Source organism: Thunnus albacares, chromosome 3, assembly GCF_914725855.1.
Source record: "Thunnus albacares chromosome 3, fThuAlb1.1, whole genome shotgun sequence".
In the NCBI taxonomy this organism is placed as follows: Eukaryota; Metazoa; Chordata; class Actinopteri; order Scombriformes; family Scombridae; genus Thunnus; species Thunnus albacares.
Genome location: NC_058108.1, coordinates 36,629,203 through 36,647,497, shown reverse-complemented (window position 1 = coordinate 36,647,497; position 18,295 = coordinate 36,629,203). Strand labels below are relative to the sequence as shown.

General features: G+C 40.6%; 1 protein-coding gene across 1 annotated transcript; it reads left to right on the top strand.

Moving 5' to 3' along the window:
* The first annotated feature begins 3,684 nt into the window (after nucleotides 1-3,684).
* LOC122974635 (E3 ubiquitin-protein ligase TRIM21-like) lies at nucleotides 3,685-5,934 on the top strand. Its single transcript, XM_044342589.1, has one exon. The coding sequence runs from the start codon at nucleotides 3,685-3,687 to the stop codon at nucleotides 5,326-5,328; it is 1,644 nt and encodes a 547-aa protein (XP_044198524.1). The 3' UTR covers nucleotides 5,329-5,934.
* The last annotated feature ends 12,361 nt before the right edge of the window (nucleotides 5,935-18,295 follow it).

Sequence of the window (18,295 nt, the reverse complement as noted above, 5' to 3'; positions counted from 1 at the left end):
ATTATCAGGGGCAGGAATTAAGAATGCACTGTTTCAGAGACTCCAACAATTGGCTGGCATATCTCATTCTTGAACCACTCCATACCAACCACAGGAGAATCCTGTTGAGAGACTGAACAGAACACTGCTCCAGATGCTTCTGACTCTACAGGAAGAAAAGAAGTCAGATTGGAAAGACCAGCTATCACATTGTTCATGCATACAACTGCAGTACCCATGAAGCTATGGGATACTGACCATTCTTTCTCTTATATGGAAGAGTCCCAGGCTTACCAATCAACTTACTCTTTGACCTCAAATCTGAGCAGGAGACCCCAGACAGACAAATGTTTGTACAAAAATGGGCAAGTAATACCAAACTGCCTCGGAAAATAGTCAGAAATCATCAATAAAGGGAAAAAAGCAGCATTACAAAGGGGTAAAAGGTGCCACACTCCAACCAGATGACAGAGTGCTTGTGCAGAACCTATTTGAAAGAGGCGGCCCCGGCAAACTCTGTGCCTACTGGGAGAAGAGGGTCCACTGTGTCATTGAGAGAGTCGGTGAAGGGCCTGTGTATAAAGTACAAGCTGAGGTTGGAAACAAAGTCATCCGGGTACTCCATCAAAATCTCTTGCTGCCAGTGAACTCCTTAGTGTTAGAAGAGACTCGAATGGGACCTGTAAAAAGGGAACAAACAAAATAGAAAACTAACAACAGTGGGATATCAGGACAGGACTCTAATGAGTCAAGCAAGGAGACGACTCATGCAGCAACTGGCCCATACTGGGGTATAGGATGACTTCTATCAGAGCTCATGCTACTCACTTAGAGCAACAGTACCCACTGAATCCCTCTGCTCATGAGTTCCAACCAGTGAGTAATGCATCAGCTGACAAAGAGCCAGTTACAGAGCAAGAAGCAGCTCACAAGCCAGAACAGCGACAAGTACCAACAGTTTTACAAAGTGTGGGAGATGCAGAAATATATCGGGAAGTAAATGATGATGTCCAAAAGGACCACGGGGAAGCAGAAGAGGAGCCTGAGCTGGAGCCACCAGGTCAACTAAGTGTAAGAAGATCTTCGCATCTTCGCATGTACCATGACCAAAGGGAATGTTTCTTTTTAACAGTTTAGGACAACCCTCAAATCGACCTTTGATTCCTGGAGTCAACTCTGTGTTCTGGTGTGTACTCTTTCTCGTGTCAAGCACTGGGATGCCAAGTCTAGTCTTCCTGGACACTATGTGCCAAGGCCAGTAGTATGGACTTACTAAACTGAGGACTTGAACTTGATTCATGATGGCCAAGCCACTTAGTAGACTCCCTAGGCAGTAACGATTTCTTATGAGTTAAATATGAATATGTGAGTGGACTTGTCACTGTAGCTCTAGATGTAAGGAGACATCTTTAAAAGTAGGGGAGGGAGTAGAGGGTGGAAAACTAGCCTCTATTTGATGTAATTAAAAACTGATACCCAATGTGTTTTTTCTTTTTAAAAATAAAACATGTAAATAGCAAGCTACTTTAGACATTAGTCTCTCAGATAATACTTAATTAATATTCTTAGATAATATTTGGTTTAAATGTTGTTGTTGTTACATCTTGTGACCCTCATAGGTCATCCCCACTACTGAATTATACATATAAGACTCATAATTATTGTAAAATAAATGATAATAACACCAAACTTCATACAAAGTTTGTATATAATGTACTGTATGTATATAGACCTTTCTGCTGTATCCTTCAAAAATGAGCTGCATTTAACCGTGACGCCCATCCCCCCACTTTCTTCCCTCCTTCTCCCTCTCAGCTGGAGAGAAGGATTTCAGAGTACTCTTCTTGTGAAATATCCTCAATCCCATGACTATGGCCAAATCTTACATTAAAAATCATATTTTAGTAGGAATTTTCGTTGAAAGTGCAGACTTATAGTTTAGATGTCAGACACCTCAGTTTGGCACTCCATGCCATGCCCAGAGATTGCCTCCCCATTGGTTTACATTTTAAGGTGTGATGTGGCACTCCAACTTTCAGGGCTTACAAAATCTAAACTGTTCAAGTTATTACACTTTGTAATAACTTAATAACTTTTGTTCAGCACAGTGTGATAAGTCATGTATTAAAGTTTGAAGCCAATACCATTAACGCCCTAGGAGGAGATAGCATTTGATCGGGGTCCAAAATTGGCACAAAGTCATACTTTCATGGGTGTATTGTGGACTTCCTGTTGGATTTAGGTCAGGGGTGTCAGTGTATGATTTGTAGGTCTTGTTGAGACGAATAATTGAGTTTTTGTTTGATCTTTCTACGACATTCCTACGGGCTGTGGCCACCATTTTAGATACATAGGTGGCGCTATAGAGCACATTTTAGCACTTTGGGGGATCATTTTTACATTTTATCAAATTTTTCACCAGACCTGATGTGCTTGCCAAATTTGGTGAGTTTTTGAGCATGTTTAAGGGGTCAAATTTAGGTCTGAAGAGGCGAGATAATAAAGAAAGAAAGAAAGAAAGAAAGAAAGAAACAGATACAAGAGGGTCTTTGCCCTAAGGCAAGGACTACTGTAAAACAGTAGTCCTCTGCCTTTTGGGCTCGGTCCCTAATTACATGAAAACTGGTTGTCTGTCAGGTACAGTATCACTTTTGCTCCATGATATTTCACAACAATGCTGTAAATCAGAAGGACGAAACAAACTCACAAATTAAGCTGCAGTAAGAGCAGGAACAACACCGGAAAGAGAAGACAGCTGCAACGTCACTCTGCAGAAATGAAACTTTAAGTTTGTCAGAGCGACAGCAGAGCTGCAGTCGAGTCTCTCCACTTCTGTCCAAATAAAAATTAAACTGAGTTCATCAAGTCTTTCTCAACAACACAGCAGAGTCTCTGCCAAACACTGGTGAGTACAACTGATCATATTTAATGTTTCAACAACCAGCTTTAACACAGCAGACAGGAAGTTCCACTCTTTTCATTTCATACTGACACTTGTGAAATTAGTGACAATATAACTAAAGATGTTTTTACACAGATTCAGTGAAACAACTTCAATTGTTTTTTAAACAGTCTCTCTGTGTCAGTTCTCAGGACTTTTGTAACTTGTAACTGAATCTCTGTGGTTTGGAGTTCAGCTTCACTCCACCCTTCCTGGTCTTATTACTATTTACTGATCACTTCCTACAGACACACTGCATTCTATTTCCTGTAGCTGTTTCACATTAAAAGCTTTCTACCAACAAGCAGCAGCTTTTATTGTGAAGCAGCTGCAGGTAATAAAAGGTGTTTGTCACCAAGTTAGCAGAGCTTTGTTAGCGGTGCTATTCTTCAATAACAGTTGGTCTACACAACAAGATATGGACATATTCTGTGTTATGCAGATGACAGTCTCTTACTGTGTTTGTGTAAACCAGCTCACTTAAAACACGTCATCAAAGCAAACAACAACTTTAAACTCACCATGCAGCCTTGTGGATAACTGTTTGAGCTGCCAGCACGACTTCAATGATCTCGGTTGCTCACGACTCCGTTCACATGTTCCCATCCTGATCAATAACAGAAATATAATTCAATATTACTTTACCTAATATCACGTCTTATACTTAATACAACAATAATTATCCTTATTTGTTTATGAACAAATAATTGACATTGAATTTTAAACAAATTGTGTCTTTTGTTTTTCACACTCAGTGTGTAGATATGTCTGCTGCCAGCTGTCTGCAATCTGAAGATCAGTTTCTGTGCTGCATCTGTCTGGATGTGTTCACTGATCCAGTCAGCACACCATGTGGACACAACTTCTGCAAAAACTGCATCACTGAACACTGGAACAGTAATGACCAGTACCTGTGTCCAATATGTAAAGAGGTTTTCTACACAAGACCTAAGTTGAAGGTGAATACTTTCATCTCTGAGATGGTTTCTCAGTTCAGACAGGAAGCTCAACAGAAAGCCAGCAGCAGCAGCTCAGAGCAACAAGCTGCCAAATCAGGAGAAGTTCCCTGTGACGTCTGTACTGGAACCAAACTGAAGGCCCTGAAGTCCTGTCTGGTGTGTCTGACCTCCTACTGTGAGACTCACCTGGAGCCTCATCTGACAGTTTCAGGCCTGAAAAGACATCAGCTGATGGACCCTGTGGAGAACCTGGAAGACAGGACGTGTATGGAGCACGATAAACCTCTGGAGTTGTTCTGTAAGACCGACCAGACATGTGTCTGCATGCTCTGCTCTGTTTTAGACCACAAGACACATGAGTTTGTTCCTCTGGAAGAAGAATATGAAGGAAAGAAGGCAGAGCTGGGGAAGACAGAGGCTGAAATTCAGCAGATGATCCAGAAGAGACAACTGAAGATTCAAGAGATCAAACACTCAGTTGACCTCAGTAAGAAAGATGCAAACAGAGAGAAAGCAGAAGGTGTTCAGGTCTTCATCACTCTGATGGAGTCTGTTGAGAGAAGCTTGAATGAGCTCATTGAGACGATTGAAGAGAAGCAAAGAACGACAGAGAAACAGGCTGAAGACTTCATCAAAGAGCTGGAACAGGAAATCTCTGATCTGAAGAAGACAAGCTCTGAGGTGGAGGAGCTCTCACACTCTGAAGACTACCTCCACCTCCTCCAAAACTTCTCGTCCCTGAAAGCTGCTCCACCCACCAAAGACTGGACAGAGGTCAGCGTCCATCCATCATATGAGGGGACTGTGGTGAGAGCTGTGACTCAGCTGAAGGAGACGCTCAGTAAAGAGATGAAGAAGCAATTTGCTGAGGTCAAGCTGAAGAGGGTCCAGCGGTATGCAGTGGATGTGACTCTTGATCCTGATACAGCAAATCCTGAACTCATCCTGTCTGATGATGAGAAACAAGTAAATCATGGTGATGTGAAGAAGAATCTTCCAGACAACCCAGAGAGATTTTCTTTTTGTTATTGTGTTTTAGGAAAGCAGAGTTTCTCTTCAGGCAGATTTTACTTTGAGGTTCAGGTTAAAAGGAAGACTAAATGGGATTTAGGAGTGGTCAGAGAGTCCATCAACAGGAAGGGAAAAATCAACATGAGCCCTAAGGATAATTACTGCGCTATATGGTTGAGAAATGGAAATGAGTACAAAGCTGGTAATAACCCACCAGTCCATCTCTCTCTGAAGTCTCAGCCTCAGAAGGTGGGGGTGTTTGTGGATTATGAGGAGGGTCTGGTCTCCTTTTATGACGTAGATGCTGCAGCTCTTATCTACTCCTTTACTGGCTGCTCCTTCACTGAGAAACTCAACCCATACTTCAGTCCCTGTCATAATGATGGTGGTAAAAACTCCGCCCCTCTGATCATCTGTCCTGTCAATCAAACTGAGTAGAGTAATCACCTGTTTTATGTCATAAATGTGTCTTTGTTTTTGAAGAGAGTAAATATACAAACACATTCTTGTTTATTATGAGAAAAAACACAAACTAGGATTTCTATCTAAAATTAAATCTCTATTTAAACATCTGATCAAATCCACAGAACTTTAGCTTCATTTCTAGTCAAAAACACAAAGTTTCCAAAAAAACAAAACTTTCAGTTTGAAGTGAAACCACAGAAAACAAAGTGTGAATATTTCACAGTGTCATAAAGCTTCATTGTAGAGTTCAGCTGAGACCATGACTCCACAGAATATGTGTCAATATTTTACAGGCTCTAATAAGTGCTGAAACACTTAATGACAACAGAACAACAGAAATGAATTGATTGATTGATAATCGTTTATATTATTTGTCAGACAAACATTCTCAGGCTCCATCTTTTTAAATGTGAGGTTTTGCTGCTACTCTCTGCTCTATATGATGGTAACTGGAATATTTTTGGGTTTTGGACTGTTGGTCAGACAAAACATTCAAAGACACCTTGAACTCTTAGAAACTGTGATGAATATTTTCACTATTTTCTGACATTTTATAGATTAAATAATGATTCAAAAACAGGTTAAAACAAGGTTAATTGTTAATGAAAATAATCATTAGTTGCAGCTCTACAGTTGATTAATAGAATATGTGTATAATGTGTATAAAGGATTTTCTTTTTTAAGGTTTGTTTAGTTTCTGTCCACTTTGGCCAATTTGTTTGTTTGAATACCGAATAGATTGATTATGATTTAAAGAAATCTGTAAATATGTGATTGTAAAAACCTGTAAACTAAACTATGTCTTTAGTTTTAATGTAAAGCTTTAAAAACATGGCCTGAGTGAGTTTGTTGAACACCAAACACAAAAAATAAAAGCTGGTTTACAGAGAAGCTGTGTTTGTGTTTCTGTTACAGTTCATTAACAATCACAAATGTTTTTCTGCTTTCTTTACCAAACACTTATTAGTCTACATATGCAGCTTTGTATCATCATGTTTCAATATTTTCTCTCTGCACTGATTATTGTTTTTTTATTTAATTGACCTACAATCTATTGAGAGGTTTGTTTTCTACTGAAGTAAATTATCCAAATGTTTTTTGTTGTACATTGTTAAACTTTATGCCAACTGTCCAGTAACCAATATTTCAATTAAAAGAGATTTGCCATAAATTCTGCAAACTCATTCTGTACAAATAAACAAACTACTATCAGCAGAGAAAATAATTTTTAAAAGGTTCAGTAATTCCCTAAAACAGCTGATTTTTTTCTAGATTTTAAAGGACTGGTTGACAATTGTTCAAGTGTGTCTTAAACCAACAGTCAAGAGCCCAAATGAACATTAAACCTGTTTTTCTTGCTGTAATCATTCCTCCTGTTCATACTGACCATTAGAAGATCCCTTCATAATGACCTTACAATGGAAGTGATGGAGGACAAAATCCACAGTCCTCCTTCTGCGCAAAAATGTATTTAAAAGTTTATCTGAAGCTAATATGAAGCTTCAGTGTCCAAATGAGTCAAATCAAGTAGATATCTTTCAATGTTACAGTCTTTTTAGTGCCAAAGTCCCTCTTTTTGTTACTATACTTCCACCTGCAGCTCAACAGGGAAACACTGTCCGAGGAAACACAAAGAGGGAATTTGATGCTAAAAAGACTGTAAATGTGTCAGATATCCACCTGATATGACTAACTCAGACTGCTGAAGCTGAATATCAGCTTCACATCTACTTTTAAATGACTGTGTGGACACACTGTGGATTTTGGCCTCCATCACTTCCATTGAAAGCACATTTGAAGGATCTTTTAATATCCAGTATGAACAGGAGGAATGATTAAAGCGAGGAAAACTTCTTTCACTGTTCATATGGACACCTGACTGCTGGTTTAAGACAGACTTGAAAAATAGCGAACCTGTCCTTTAAGTTACACCCCTCACCATTAACATTTAGGACAGTCCAATCAGAATTTATATACGTTGAGTTATTAGCTGAAATTTACCTGAAATCCTATATAAAACAGAATCTACCCCTACTTTTAAAACTCTTTTTGATTAAGCTTGACTTGTGTTTGCTGAAAATATTAAAACTGACCATAATGTTGGTTCATGAAACCAGTTGAATGTGAAGTGATATGTACATGATGTGACTGAAATATGATTGAAATGGTAGTAGTAACTGAAGATACAGAAGGCAGTAACAGTTAAGGGGGATATATGTTTATTTTGGATAAAGAAATACATTGTTGGTTTATGAGGATGATATCGATGTTGAAGAATATCCTTAAAATGATTGTGGTTTTGATAAGACAGAATAAAAAAGTTGGTCACACACTGATAAACTTGTGTCTGTCTTACTGCTCAACAGCCATTCAGGACTGTGTAGCAACATAGCTACTGGCCCAGGTACCCCTACGCTTGAGGCCGGTAACATTTGGGGGCTCGTCCAGGATCACAACACCTACCTGAACTGTTTGTCATGATTGTCAATTTCATAATGAGTGAGAAACTCAAGGACATGGAAGATGAAGGCATGTCTATGATGTTTATGATGTTTCTTCTTGATATGGTTAAGGACTTGTTAACTGCTATGAACATAGCTCACACTGTGTTGGAAGGCGAAGATGCTAATTCCCAGCATGATATATCTCCACCCACATCTGTCAAGACATCAGCCGACAGCAGAGATGTTGACAAGGTACAGTCAAATCCAGAAGCAGTTGTTCCTGCTAAGTCTGCTACTACAGTCAGAGACTCTGTGAAGGGTGTTAGAGGCAGCACATCCTTGTGTGTTTCTGATCAGGTGGTAAGACATACTGATGTTGCAAGTTTATTACCTTGTAGAGAGTTTAAGATTCATTATGGTTAACTCTCTGATTCTGGGTCTGAAATATCTTACAACAGTATCTGCAAACAAATAGATGAGGGTCTTAAGGAAGGTTTCAGTGAGTCTAAGGTTATCGGAACAGTGATAAAGGTAACCAAACCAGGTAACTTCATAGAAATGCAGACAAATAAAGATGACCTCAGGGTAGATGAGTTAAAACAGTTTCTCAGGTCTCACATCTGAGAGAAAAGTAGCACAGAACTCTTTCACAAATCGATTAATGCTTACCAACAGGATAAAGAGACCCCACAGCGTCTCGTGTATAGGATCATGGGTCTTAAACAGCGTGTTCTATCAGCCTCACAACAGAGTGATACTGAATTCAGTTATGATAAAAGGCTTATACAGGGTACATTCCTCCATACGCTCTACCAAGAAAATGAGAGAAATAGCCACGTAAGGGGTGATCTTAAACCTTCCCTCAGAGACTTAAAGGTGACTGATGATTTTGTTGGAGAAAATCACTAAGTCAGCTAGTGAGGAGGCTGACAGACTCAAACGCCTTGGTGCTGTGATTAAATTCAAATCAGTGACTGTTAGCTCAGCTCAGCAGGATGACAACTGACCAGGCAAAGCTGACTGAAGTCAACCATGACAAACAGGCTAATCAGACTGCTATCATGGAATTGAATGGTGTCCACATTGACAAACACTTGAGCAAACTTACCACAAAAACAGACAGTGAGATTCCTCAAGATCTTTGACAGCCCCAGGTAAATCCCCAGACTGGGAGGGCTGATACCAAAGGTGGTTGTTCTCAATGTGTGTAACCAATGTGTGTCATGCTCTCACTGCTTCCACTGTGGCCAATCTGGACACTGAGCTGTCGGCTGTCTAAAGAGACAGTGGTCGGGAAATGGAGGGCAGTCACTGGAGAGGGGCAGCCAGTGAATGAGGTAATTGCAACATCCCCTGTGAAAGTCAACTCTGTTCAAATGGAGAAGATCACTGGGAAAAGATACATAGTGTCCTGTGCCATCAATGGAGTTTCACTGCTGATGCTTTTTGACTCTGGAGCTCAGGTAACAATAGTTGGGAGAGACTGGGTAGAAAAAGAGTTACCCAATGTCAGGATCCAACCCCTTGAGTCTTTGCTCGCTGACAGACCCTTAGAGGTCACTGCAGCTGATGGTACTGACGTGCCATCTGATGGCTGGATAGATGTAACCCTAGAGATAGTGATTGGGAACCATGGAACTGTAGCAGTACAGGCTCCCATGTTTAGTTGGCCCGAAGTTGTGTCAGTTTTCCACTGTTGGGGTCAAAAGTTATTGCAGAGATAATAAATGGCAATGAGCAGACAGCTGGCATGGATATCGGTTTACTACTAAAGGAAGGTTTAAATGTGAGTGAAAATACAGCCAAAGCCATAGTGTCTACTCTCAGTGCAACTATATCAAATGAAGAAGAAGAAGCTCCGCAGTATGAGGTCAAGGTAGGGCAGAAAGGGCTTACCATCTCTGCAGGTCAAATAAGTGAGGTTCAGTGCAGAGTTAGAGCCTGGCCAGAAGGGGGGGCAATGTTGTATGAGCCAGAGACAATAACTGTCCCAATGGTTTAGAGGTGTTCCCTGCTCTTGTGGATGCCCCCATTGGTTCATCCAAAGTTGTTAAGATCCCTTTCCAGAATGTGACCAAACATGATATTTTCCTCTCAGGGAGAACGGTACTTGGCATTCTTCAGGAAGTTGTAGATGTGAAACCTGTCATCTGCCCTCTGCAAAGTGAAGCACCAGTCAAATGGCCCATGAAGGCTGAAACCTGCTATGCTGAACTAAGCTCTGAAAACCTAAGTCAACAGGTGCATGACAAACAAAATCTTTCAGCAAATGAGAAATGGCACCCACCCATTGATTTGTCACATTTAGAGGAAAAGGAACAGGAAACAGTAAGAAAAATGCTGTGTGAGGTATCAGATATTTTTGCCAAAGAAAATGGTGATATCGGCTGCATCAAAAATCTGAAACTCAAAATCAGTTTAAAGGGTGAAGTACCTGTACAAAAGTGTTACAATGCCACCCCAAAGCCTTTATACAGGGAGGTAAAAGAATATGTACAGAATCTGCTGAATCAAGGATGGATAAGGAAGTCCAAATCCCCATACTCGTCTCCTGTTGTCTGTGTGCAGAAAAAAGATGGCAGCCTATGGTTGTGTGTCGACTTAAGAGCTTAATCAGAAAACCATCCCTGACTGACACCCCTTGCCATATATCCAACACCTGCTGGATAACCTTGAAGGCTACACTTGGTTTTCAATACTTGACCAAGGGAGTGCATACCACTAGGGTTTTGTGGATGATCACTACATTCAACATCACTGCACCTTCAACAAGGTTTGTATGAGGGTATGGCTACCATTTGGCCTCACAAATGCTCGAGCAGCATTTCAAAGATGCATGGAGGGAATTTTGGAAAGCCTGAGAGATGAGTGTTGTTCCCTGTATTTAGATGATATGTGGTGCTACTTAACAACTTTTGATGGTCACATACAAGCACTATAACAGGTCTGTGGTCGAATGAGAGAACATGGTATCAAACTGCGGCTGGAGAAATGTGAACTTTTTAAACAGCAGATACATAGGTTGTGTAGTGTCAAATGAAGGAGTCCAAATAGACCCCAAGAACCTGGAAGCAGTAGCACAGCTAGAAGAGAGAGAGCCCAAAACAGTGGGTTAGAGCTTTATTACGGTTCTTAAGCTACTACAGCTCTTTTATTCAGGACTTTGCTAGACTAGCCAGACCCCTTTTTGAGCTTGCACAGGATCAGAAAGACTCCCATAGAACTGTTCTGTCCAAAGCCAGCAAGGGCAGGGCCAGTAGTACGAACAGTGGTCAACTGTATTTTAAGACACCTGTTCAGTGGACACCTGAACACAGTGCCATCGTCTCTAGGTTTGTGGACATGTTAACCAGTTTGCCCATACTAGGCTATCCTGACTGTGATTTGCCATTTATTCTGCACATGGATGCCTAAAATGAAGGTGTGGGGGCTGTACTTTACCAACAGCAAGGACGTAAACTACATGTCATAGGGTATGGTTCCAGAGTACTCACTCCAGCAGAAAAAAACTATCATTTACATTCAGGCAAGTTGTTGTTTCTTGCTCTGAAGCGGGCAATTTGTGATAAATTCAGAGATTATATGTACTATGCCCTTACCTTCACAGTATATAACATATATATATATATATATATATATATATATATATATATATATATATATATATATATATATATATATATATAGCAAAGCTCAATGCAGTGGGCCATCACTGGTTTAGCAAATTAGCAGACTTTCGTTTTGACATTAAGTACAGACCAGAAAGGATGAATGCCGATGCTGACACACTGTCACATTATCCCATCAAGTTCCATGAGAGCATTGGCGAATAAACTTGAAACAGTGTCTAGAGAGGTAGTGGCAGCTATCTGGCAGGGAGACAAAGAGGTGGAAAAAGAGGATGTGCCTTGGGCTGCTGCATTGGTCCTCACTGCAACACCTGATGACTTACTACCCTGTACTGTGTCTGTTTTCACTCCAGAGGACATCCGAACTGCACAAAAAAAAGATTGCTCGATCAGCGAGGTAATAACACTGAAAAAGAGAGGATGGATCCCAAATGACAAGGATAAAAGACAAATGTCACGTGAAACAAGGGGGCTAATACATGATGGGAACAAACTGAAATTAGACAAGGGCATTCTGAACAGGTATGCAAGTCAGAGGAAACAGTTGGTTCTCCCTACTGCATTGAAACAAATGGTGCTTAAGAATTTGCATGATGACATGAGACATGTTGGTGCTGACAAAGTAATTCACCTAGCAAGAGAGAGGTTCTTTTGGCCTTTCATGCAAAAGAATATAGAGGATTATGTGATCAGATGGTGTGCTTGTATTAAATAGAAGCGGCCTTGTGTCCCGAACAAAACCCTCATGGGTTCCATAACGTCCAGCACCCCATTTGAGTTTGTCTCCGTGGATTACCTCCACTGAGCAAAGCAGCCAAGCAAAAGGGGCTACTTGTTCTGGTTGACCATTTTACCCCCTTTGCCCAAGCATACCCTGCCAGGAATAAGTCAGGGAAGATGGCAGCAGAGAAAATATTCCAGGATTTCATTCCTCGGTTTGGTTACCCTGAAAAATTACACAATGATCAGGGGCAGGAATTAAGAATGATTAATTAAGAACTGTTTCAGAGACTCCAACAATCGGCTGGCATATCTCATTCTTGAACCACTCCGTACCAACCACAGGAGAATCCTGTTGAGAGACTGAACAGAACACTGCTCCAGATGCTTCTGACTCTACAGGAAGAAAAGAAGTCAGATTGGAAAGACCAGCTACCTCACATTGTTCATGTATACAACTGCAGTACCCATGAAGCTATGGGATACTGACCATTCTTTCTCTTATATGGAAGAGTCCCAGGCTTACCAATCAACTTACTCTTTGACCTCAAATCTGAGCAGGAGACCCCAGACAGACAAATGTTTGTACAAAAATGGGCAAGTAGTACCAAACTGCCTCGGAAAATAGTCAGAAATCATCAATAAAGGGGAAAAAGCAGCATTACAAAGGGGTAAAAGGTGCCACACTCCAACCAGATGACAGAGTGCTTGTGCAGAACCTATTTGAAAGAGGCGGCCCCGGCAAACTCTGTGCCTACTGGGAGAAGAGGGTCCACTGTGTCATTGAGAGAGTCGGTGAAGGGCTTGTGTATAAAGTACAAGCTGAGGTTGGAAACAAAGTCATCCGGGTACTCCATCAAAATCTCTTGCTGCCAGTGAACTCCTTAGTGTTAGAAGAGACTAGAATGGGACCTGTAAAAAGGGAACAAACAAAAGAGAAAACTAACAACAGTGGGATATCAGGACAGGACTCTAATGAGTCAAGGAAGGAGACGACTCATGCAGCAACTGGCCCATACTGGGGTATAGGATGACTTCTATCAGAGCTCATGCTACTCACTTAGAGCAACAGTACCCACTGAATCCCTCTGCTCATGAGTTCCAACCAGTGAGTAATGCATCAGCTGACAAAGAGCCAGTTACAGAGCAAGAAGCAGCTCACAAGCCAGAACAGCGACAAGTACCAACAGTTTTACAAAGTGTGGGAGATGCAGAAATATATCGGGAAGTAAATGATGATGTCCAAAAGGACCACGGGGAAGCAGAAGAGGAGCCTGAGCTGGAGCCACCAGGTCAACTAAGTGTAAGAAGATCTTCGCATCTTCGCATGTACCACGACCAAAGGGAATGTTTCCTTATAACAGTTTAGGACAACCCTCAAATCGACCTTTGATTCCTGGAGTCAACTCTGTGTTCTGGTGTGTACTCTTTCTCGTGTCAAGCACTGGGATGCCAAGTCTAGTCTTCCTGGACGGTATGTGCCAAGGCCAGTAGTATGGACTTACTAAACTGAGGACTTGAACTTGATTCATGATGGCCAAGCCACTTAGTAGACTCCTTAGGCAGTAACGATTTCTTATGAGTTAAACATGAATATGTGAGTGGACTTGTCACTGTAGCTCTAGATGTAAGGAGACATCTTTAAAAGTAGGGGAGGGAGTAGAGGGTGGAAAACTAGCCTCTATTTGACGTAATTAAAAATTGATACCCAATGTGTTTTTTTTTTTTTAAATAAAACATGTAAATAGCAAGCTACTTTAGACATTAGTCTCTCAGATAATACTTAATTAATATTCTCAGATAATATTTGGTTTAAATGTTGTTGTTGTTGTTACATCTTGTGACCCTCATAGGTCATCCCCACTACTGAATTATACATATAAGACTCATAATTATTGTAAAATAAATGATAATAACACCAAACTTCATACGAAGTTTGTATATAATGTACTGTATGTATATAGACCTTTCTGCTGTATCCTTCAAAAATGAGCTGCATTTAACCGTGACACCCATCCCCCACCTTCTTCCCTCCTTCTCCCTCTCAGCTGGAGAGAAGGATTTCAGAGTACTCTTCTTGTGAAATATCCTCAATCCCATGACTATGGCCAAATCTTACATTAAAAATCATATTTTAGTAGGATTTTTTGTTGTGAATCCATTGATACAGGTTTGAAAGTGGTCAGACTTATAGTTTAGATGTCAGACACCTCAGTTTGGCACAAAGTCTCCAAATTCTCCAAATTTCAGGGCTTACGAAATCTAAACTATTCAAGTTATTACAAAGTTTTTCATAACTTTTGTTCAGGACAGTGTGATAAGTCATGTATTAAAGTTTGAAGCCAATATCATTAACGCCCTAGGAGGAGATAGCGTTTGATCGAGGTCCAAAATTGGCACAAAGTCATACTTTCATGGGTGTGTTGTGGACTTCCTGTTGGATTTAGGTCAGGGGTGTCAGCATATGATTTGTAGGTCTTGTTGAGACGAATAATTGAGTTTTTGTTTGATCTTTCTACGACATTCCTATGGGCCGTGGCGGCCATTTTAGATACATAGGTGGCGCTATAGAGCACATTTTAGCACTTTGGGGGATCATTTTTACATTTTATCAAATTTTTCACCAGACCTGATGTGTGTGCCAAATTTGGTGAGTTTTTGTGCATGTTTAGGGGGGTCAAATTTAGGTCTGAAGTGGCGAGATAATGAAAAAAGAAAGAAAGAAAGAAAGAAAGAAAGAAAGAAAGAAACAGAACAGATACAAGAGGGTCGTCGCCCTCAGGCAAGGACTACTATTTTACAGTAGTCCTCTGCCTTTTGGGCTTGGTCCCTAATTACATGCAAACTGGCTGTCTGTCAGGTACAGTATCACCTTTGCTCCATGATATTTCACAACAATGCTATAAATCAGAAGGAAGAAACAAACTCACAAAATAAGCTGCAGTAAGAGGAGGAGCAACACCGGAAAGATAAGAGAGCTGCAACGTCACTATCCAGTTTGTCAGAGCGACAGCAGAGCTGCAGTCGAGTCTCTCCACTTCTGTCCAAATAAAAATCAAACTGAGTTCATCAAGTCTTTCTCAACAACACAGCAGAGTCTCTGCCAAACACTGGTGAGTACAACTGATCATATTTAATGTTTCAACAACCAGCTTTAACACAGCAGACAGGAAGTTCCACTCTTTTCATTTCATACTGACACTTGTGAAATTAGTGACAATATAACTAAAGATGTTTTTACACAGATTCAGTGAAACAACTTTAATTGTTTCTTAAACAGTCTCTCTGTGTCAGTTCTCAGGACTTTTGTAACTTGTAACTGAATCTCTGTGGTTTGGAGTTCAGCTTCACTCCAACCTTCCTGGTCTTATTACTATTTACTGATCACTTCCTACAGACACACTGCATTCTATTTCCTGTAGCCGTTTCACATTAAAAGCTTTCTACCAACAAGCAGCAGCTTTTATTGCGAAGCAGCTGCATGTAATAAAAGGTGTTTGTCACCAAGTTAGCAGAGCTTTGTTAGTGTTGTGTCGAATTGTTGCAGAAAAATGTATCAGAGCAAAAAAAAACCTCTCTCTTAATAAAAAGGGAGTCAGAGGTCCAAGTAGCAAAGTGTTCTTTAATGCCGGCAAAAAAGGGGAACGAGTAGCACTTTTTACAAAGTATCAAATCGCTCCAAAGGTTTTTCTCTGGGGCATTGTTTTTATGTCCTTGGGTCAGCTTAGGCCACACCTTATCATCCAGCCTCCCTAATTTTTGACCAATTATTATGTTACTTTTTTCCTCGTCACTCGTTGCTGGCAAAAACTCTTCAGACCATGTTTTGAGCTGTTTGTGGGCATATCCCGGCCCACATAATTCTTCCTGATTGTGTCCAATTTTTTATATATAAGTATTGGGAATCACTTTATACCATTATTGTCCAGTTGTCTTCTGGCCTCTTATTTTATTCTAGTTATTCTTAGTCATTTTACACCCTTATTTCTTGATCTCTTCCAGAGGATATTTTTTCTAAAAGTTGAAGACTTTAATGCAGACCCAAGCAACATGACATGTAATACAAACACACTCAAATTTCTCCAGTGTATGATTATGATTCTTCTACTGTGCCTCTATATGTACAGTGTGATTAAATATGGTTCGTGAGATTATAACTACACCAATACAAATTGTATCCCACTAGCCCTTATTGCTTATAAACTTGTAAAATCAATCTGCATAGCTTAATATTGTCTTTAAGCACACCAATGACTTTTAATGAAACTACACCACATTTCCCCCCTTTGGGACTAAAAGTCCCATCGATAATGCTTGGGGATGATCAGGTCCCATTGCCAATCGATATTTATGTACACTGTATTTAGGTTCACAAACCATGTCATCTCTTAATAACAGGGATCGTGCAATATGGGGAATGGGTGACAAATACATCTAAGTCATAGGGGTTCAGGCACATTCATTTAGTTTCAGTATCATAAGTATTAGTAGTAGTCTTAGGTAGCAAGAAAACAAATCAAAAACAATCATTGGACAATACAGTAGTTAGCTGATTGTAGGACTAGATTTCGGTCCTTCCCATAATGAAGGTGGAGCGGGCAGCAGGTCAGTCTCCACTGAGTTGTCGTCAATTTCTCGTTTAGTAGTGGAGCTGGCGCCCTTCCCCCCTTTGATGCCTTCTGATTCAGTGTATAAGTACTGCATGGGTTACGGCGGTTGTGGTTGCTGTTCCTGGCGGGTCCTGCTCCTCAAGAGCCATGGAGTTGATGGTGGCTTGTGGGGTGGTGGTGGTCTGCTCTCAGTCCAGGTGGGTCCTGTCGAAGGTGGCTGGAATGTCCAGGTATACACACCGGCCCAACCTGGAGCTGCATTTCCCCCTGGTGTTGGTCCTGTTGGCATGTGTAGGCCATCCTGGTAATCTGCATTGGATTGCCCATCCATGCCGTAATAGTACAGCCACTGTTCAGCCATGTCTACCTAGGGTGGAACATCACATGATGAGGATTGACACAGACTTCTGCCAGTTATTACTCCTTTTCCTCCTCTGCTTCAGCATCCATCTCCCTGTCAAGCTGCCATAACTCAAGCATTTTTTTATACTTCTGCTCGTATCTAGTTGATAGTCGTTCTAGTCCTGCCTTACCATATCTTTGTAGGAACATGTGAGTGCTAAACAATATATCTTCTCCATAGAATATAGTAATCATGTTGACTGTATATTTAGTGGTAAGGGGAAAGTAGGGAAAATCAGGATAGCCGTAATATCTTGCTGTTGCCTGATTATATCCTGCTGTTACTAAATCGTATTCATATGTTAATGAGATTTTAGCACAGTCCTCCCCTACCACCTGATGGTCTTTTTGGTACTCCAATGGGCTCCTGGTTCCATGCTATATATATGTTATCATCCAATTTCCATGGAGTCTGAGCCGTTCGCCTAATTCTTTTGGTTGTTCTATTTTTTTTACTACCTGCTCACTAATTACAGTACCTTGTCCCGTTACCATAACTGGTGCGCATATCCCTGTCCACTTCCATTACATTCCATTAACGTTACTTTTACTTGTTGGTTGTCGTCACACAGCCAAAATATATCTGCTAGTGGTCTTGTGCCGTTGTCTAAGGATGGTAAGATGAACTGACTGTAGTACCTATTATTGTTCATAACAATCAGTGGCAGCCCTTGATCTATTATAACTTGTTCACATTGTATTGCTGCAGTGTTTGTAGTACTATATATAAAGTAAGGCAGGCTGCTTGGTAGGTGTTTAAATCTTCCCCGTTCTGGCATTCGCAGCCACCTATAATCTAGCCGTAGACCATCCTCTGATTCTACACTTAGCACTATTCCCAAGTTGCTAACATTATTCATCGTTGTCCCCTTTTGTTTCAATGCTACCTTTTCAGTTTGTTGCTGCAGCTTACCATTGAGCGCTGCCATTTTCTTTTTCATTTCTTGTCCCCTCGTTATACAGAAGGGATGTTTTATCTTTTTAGTTATTTTAGTTAAGGATGGTGTCCAGGTGTTTAGTTCATTATCTACTCGTTGAGGGCATATAGATGTATTTTTAGTCCAATTCATATTTGTTATACTCTCCCAACTTGCCATTACCGTTGCACAGTAAGCAAAGCAAGTGGATTTATTTG

Excerpts from the sequence above, each read along its gene's own strand:
- LOC122974635 (XM_044342589.1), top strand. The coding sequence starts at position 3,685 with ATGTCTGCTGCCAGCTGTCTGCAATCTGAAGATCAGTTTCTGTGCTGC.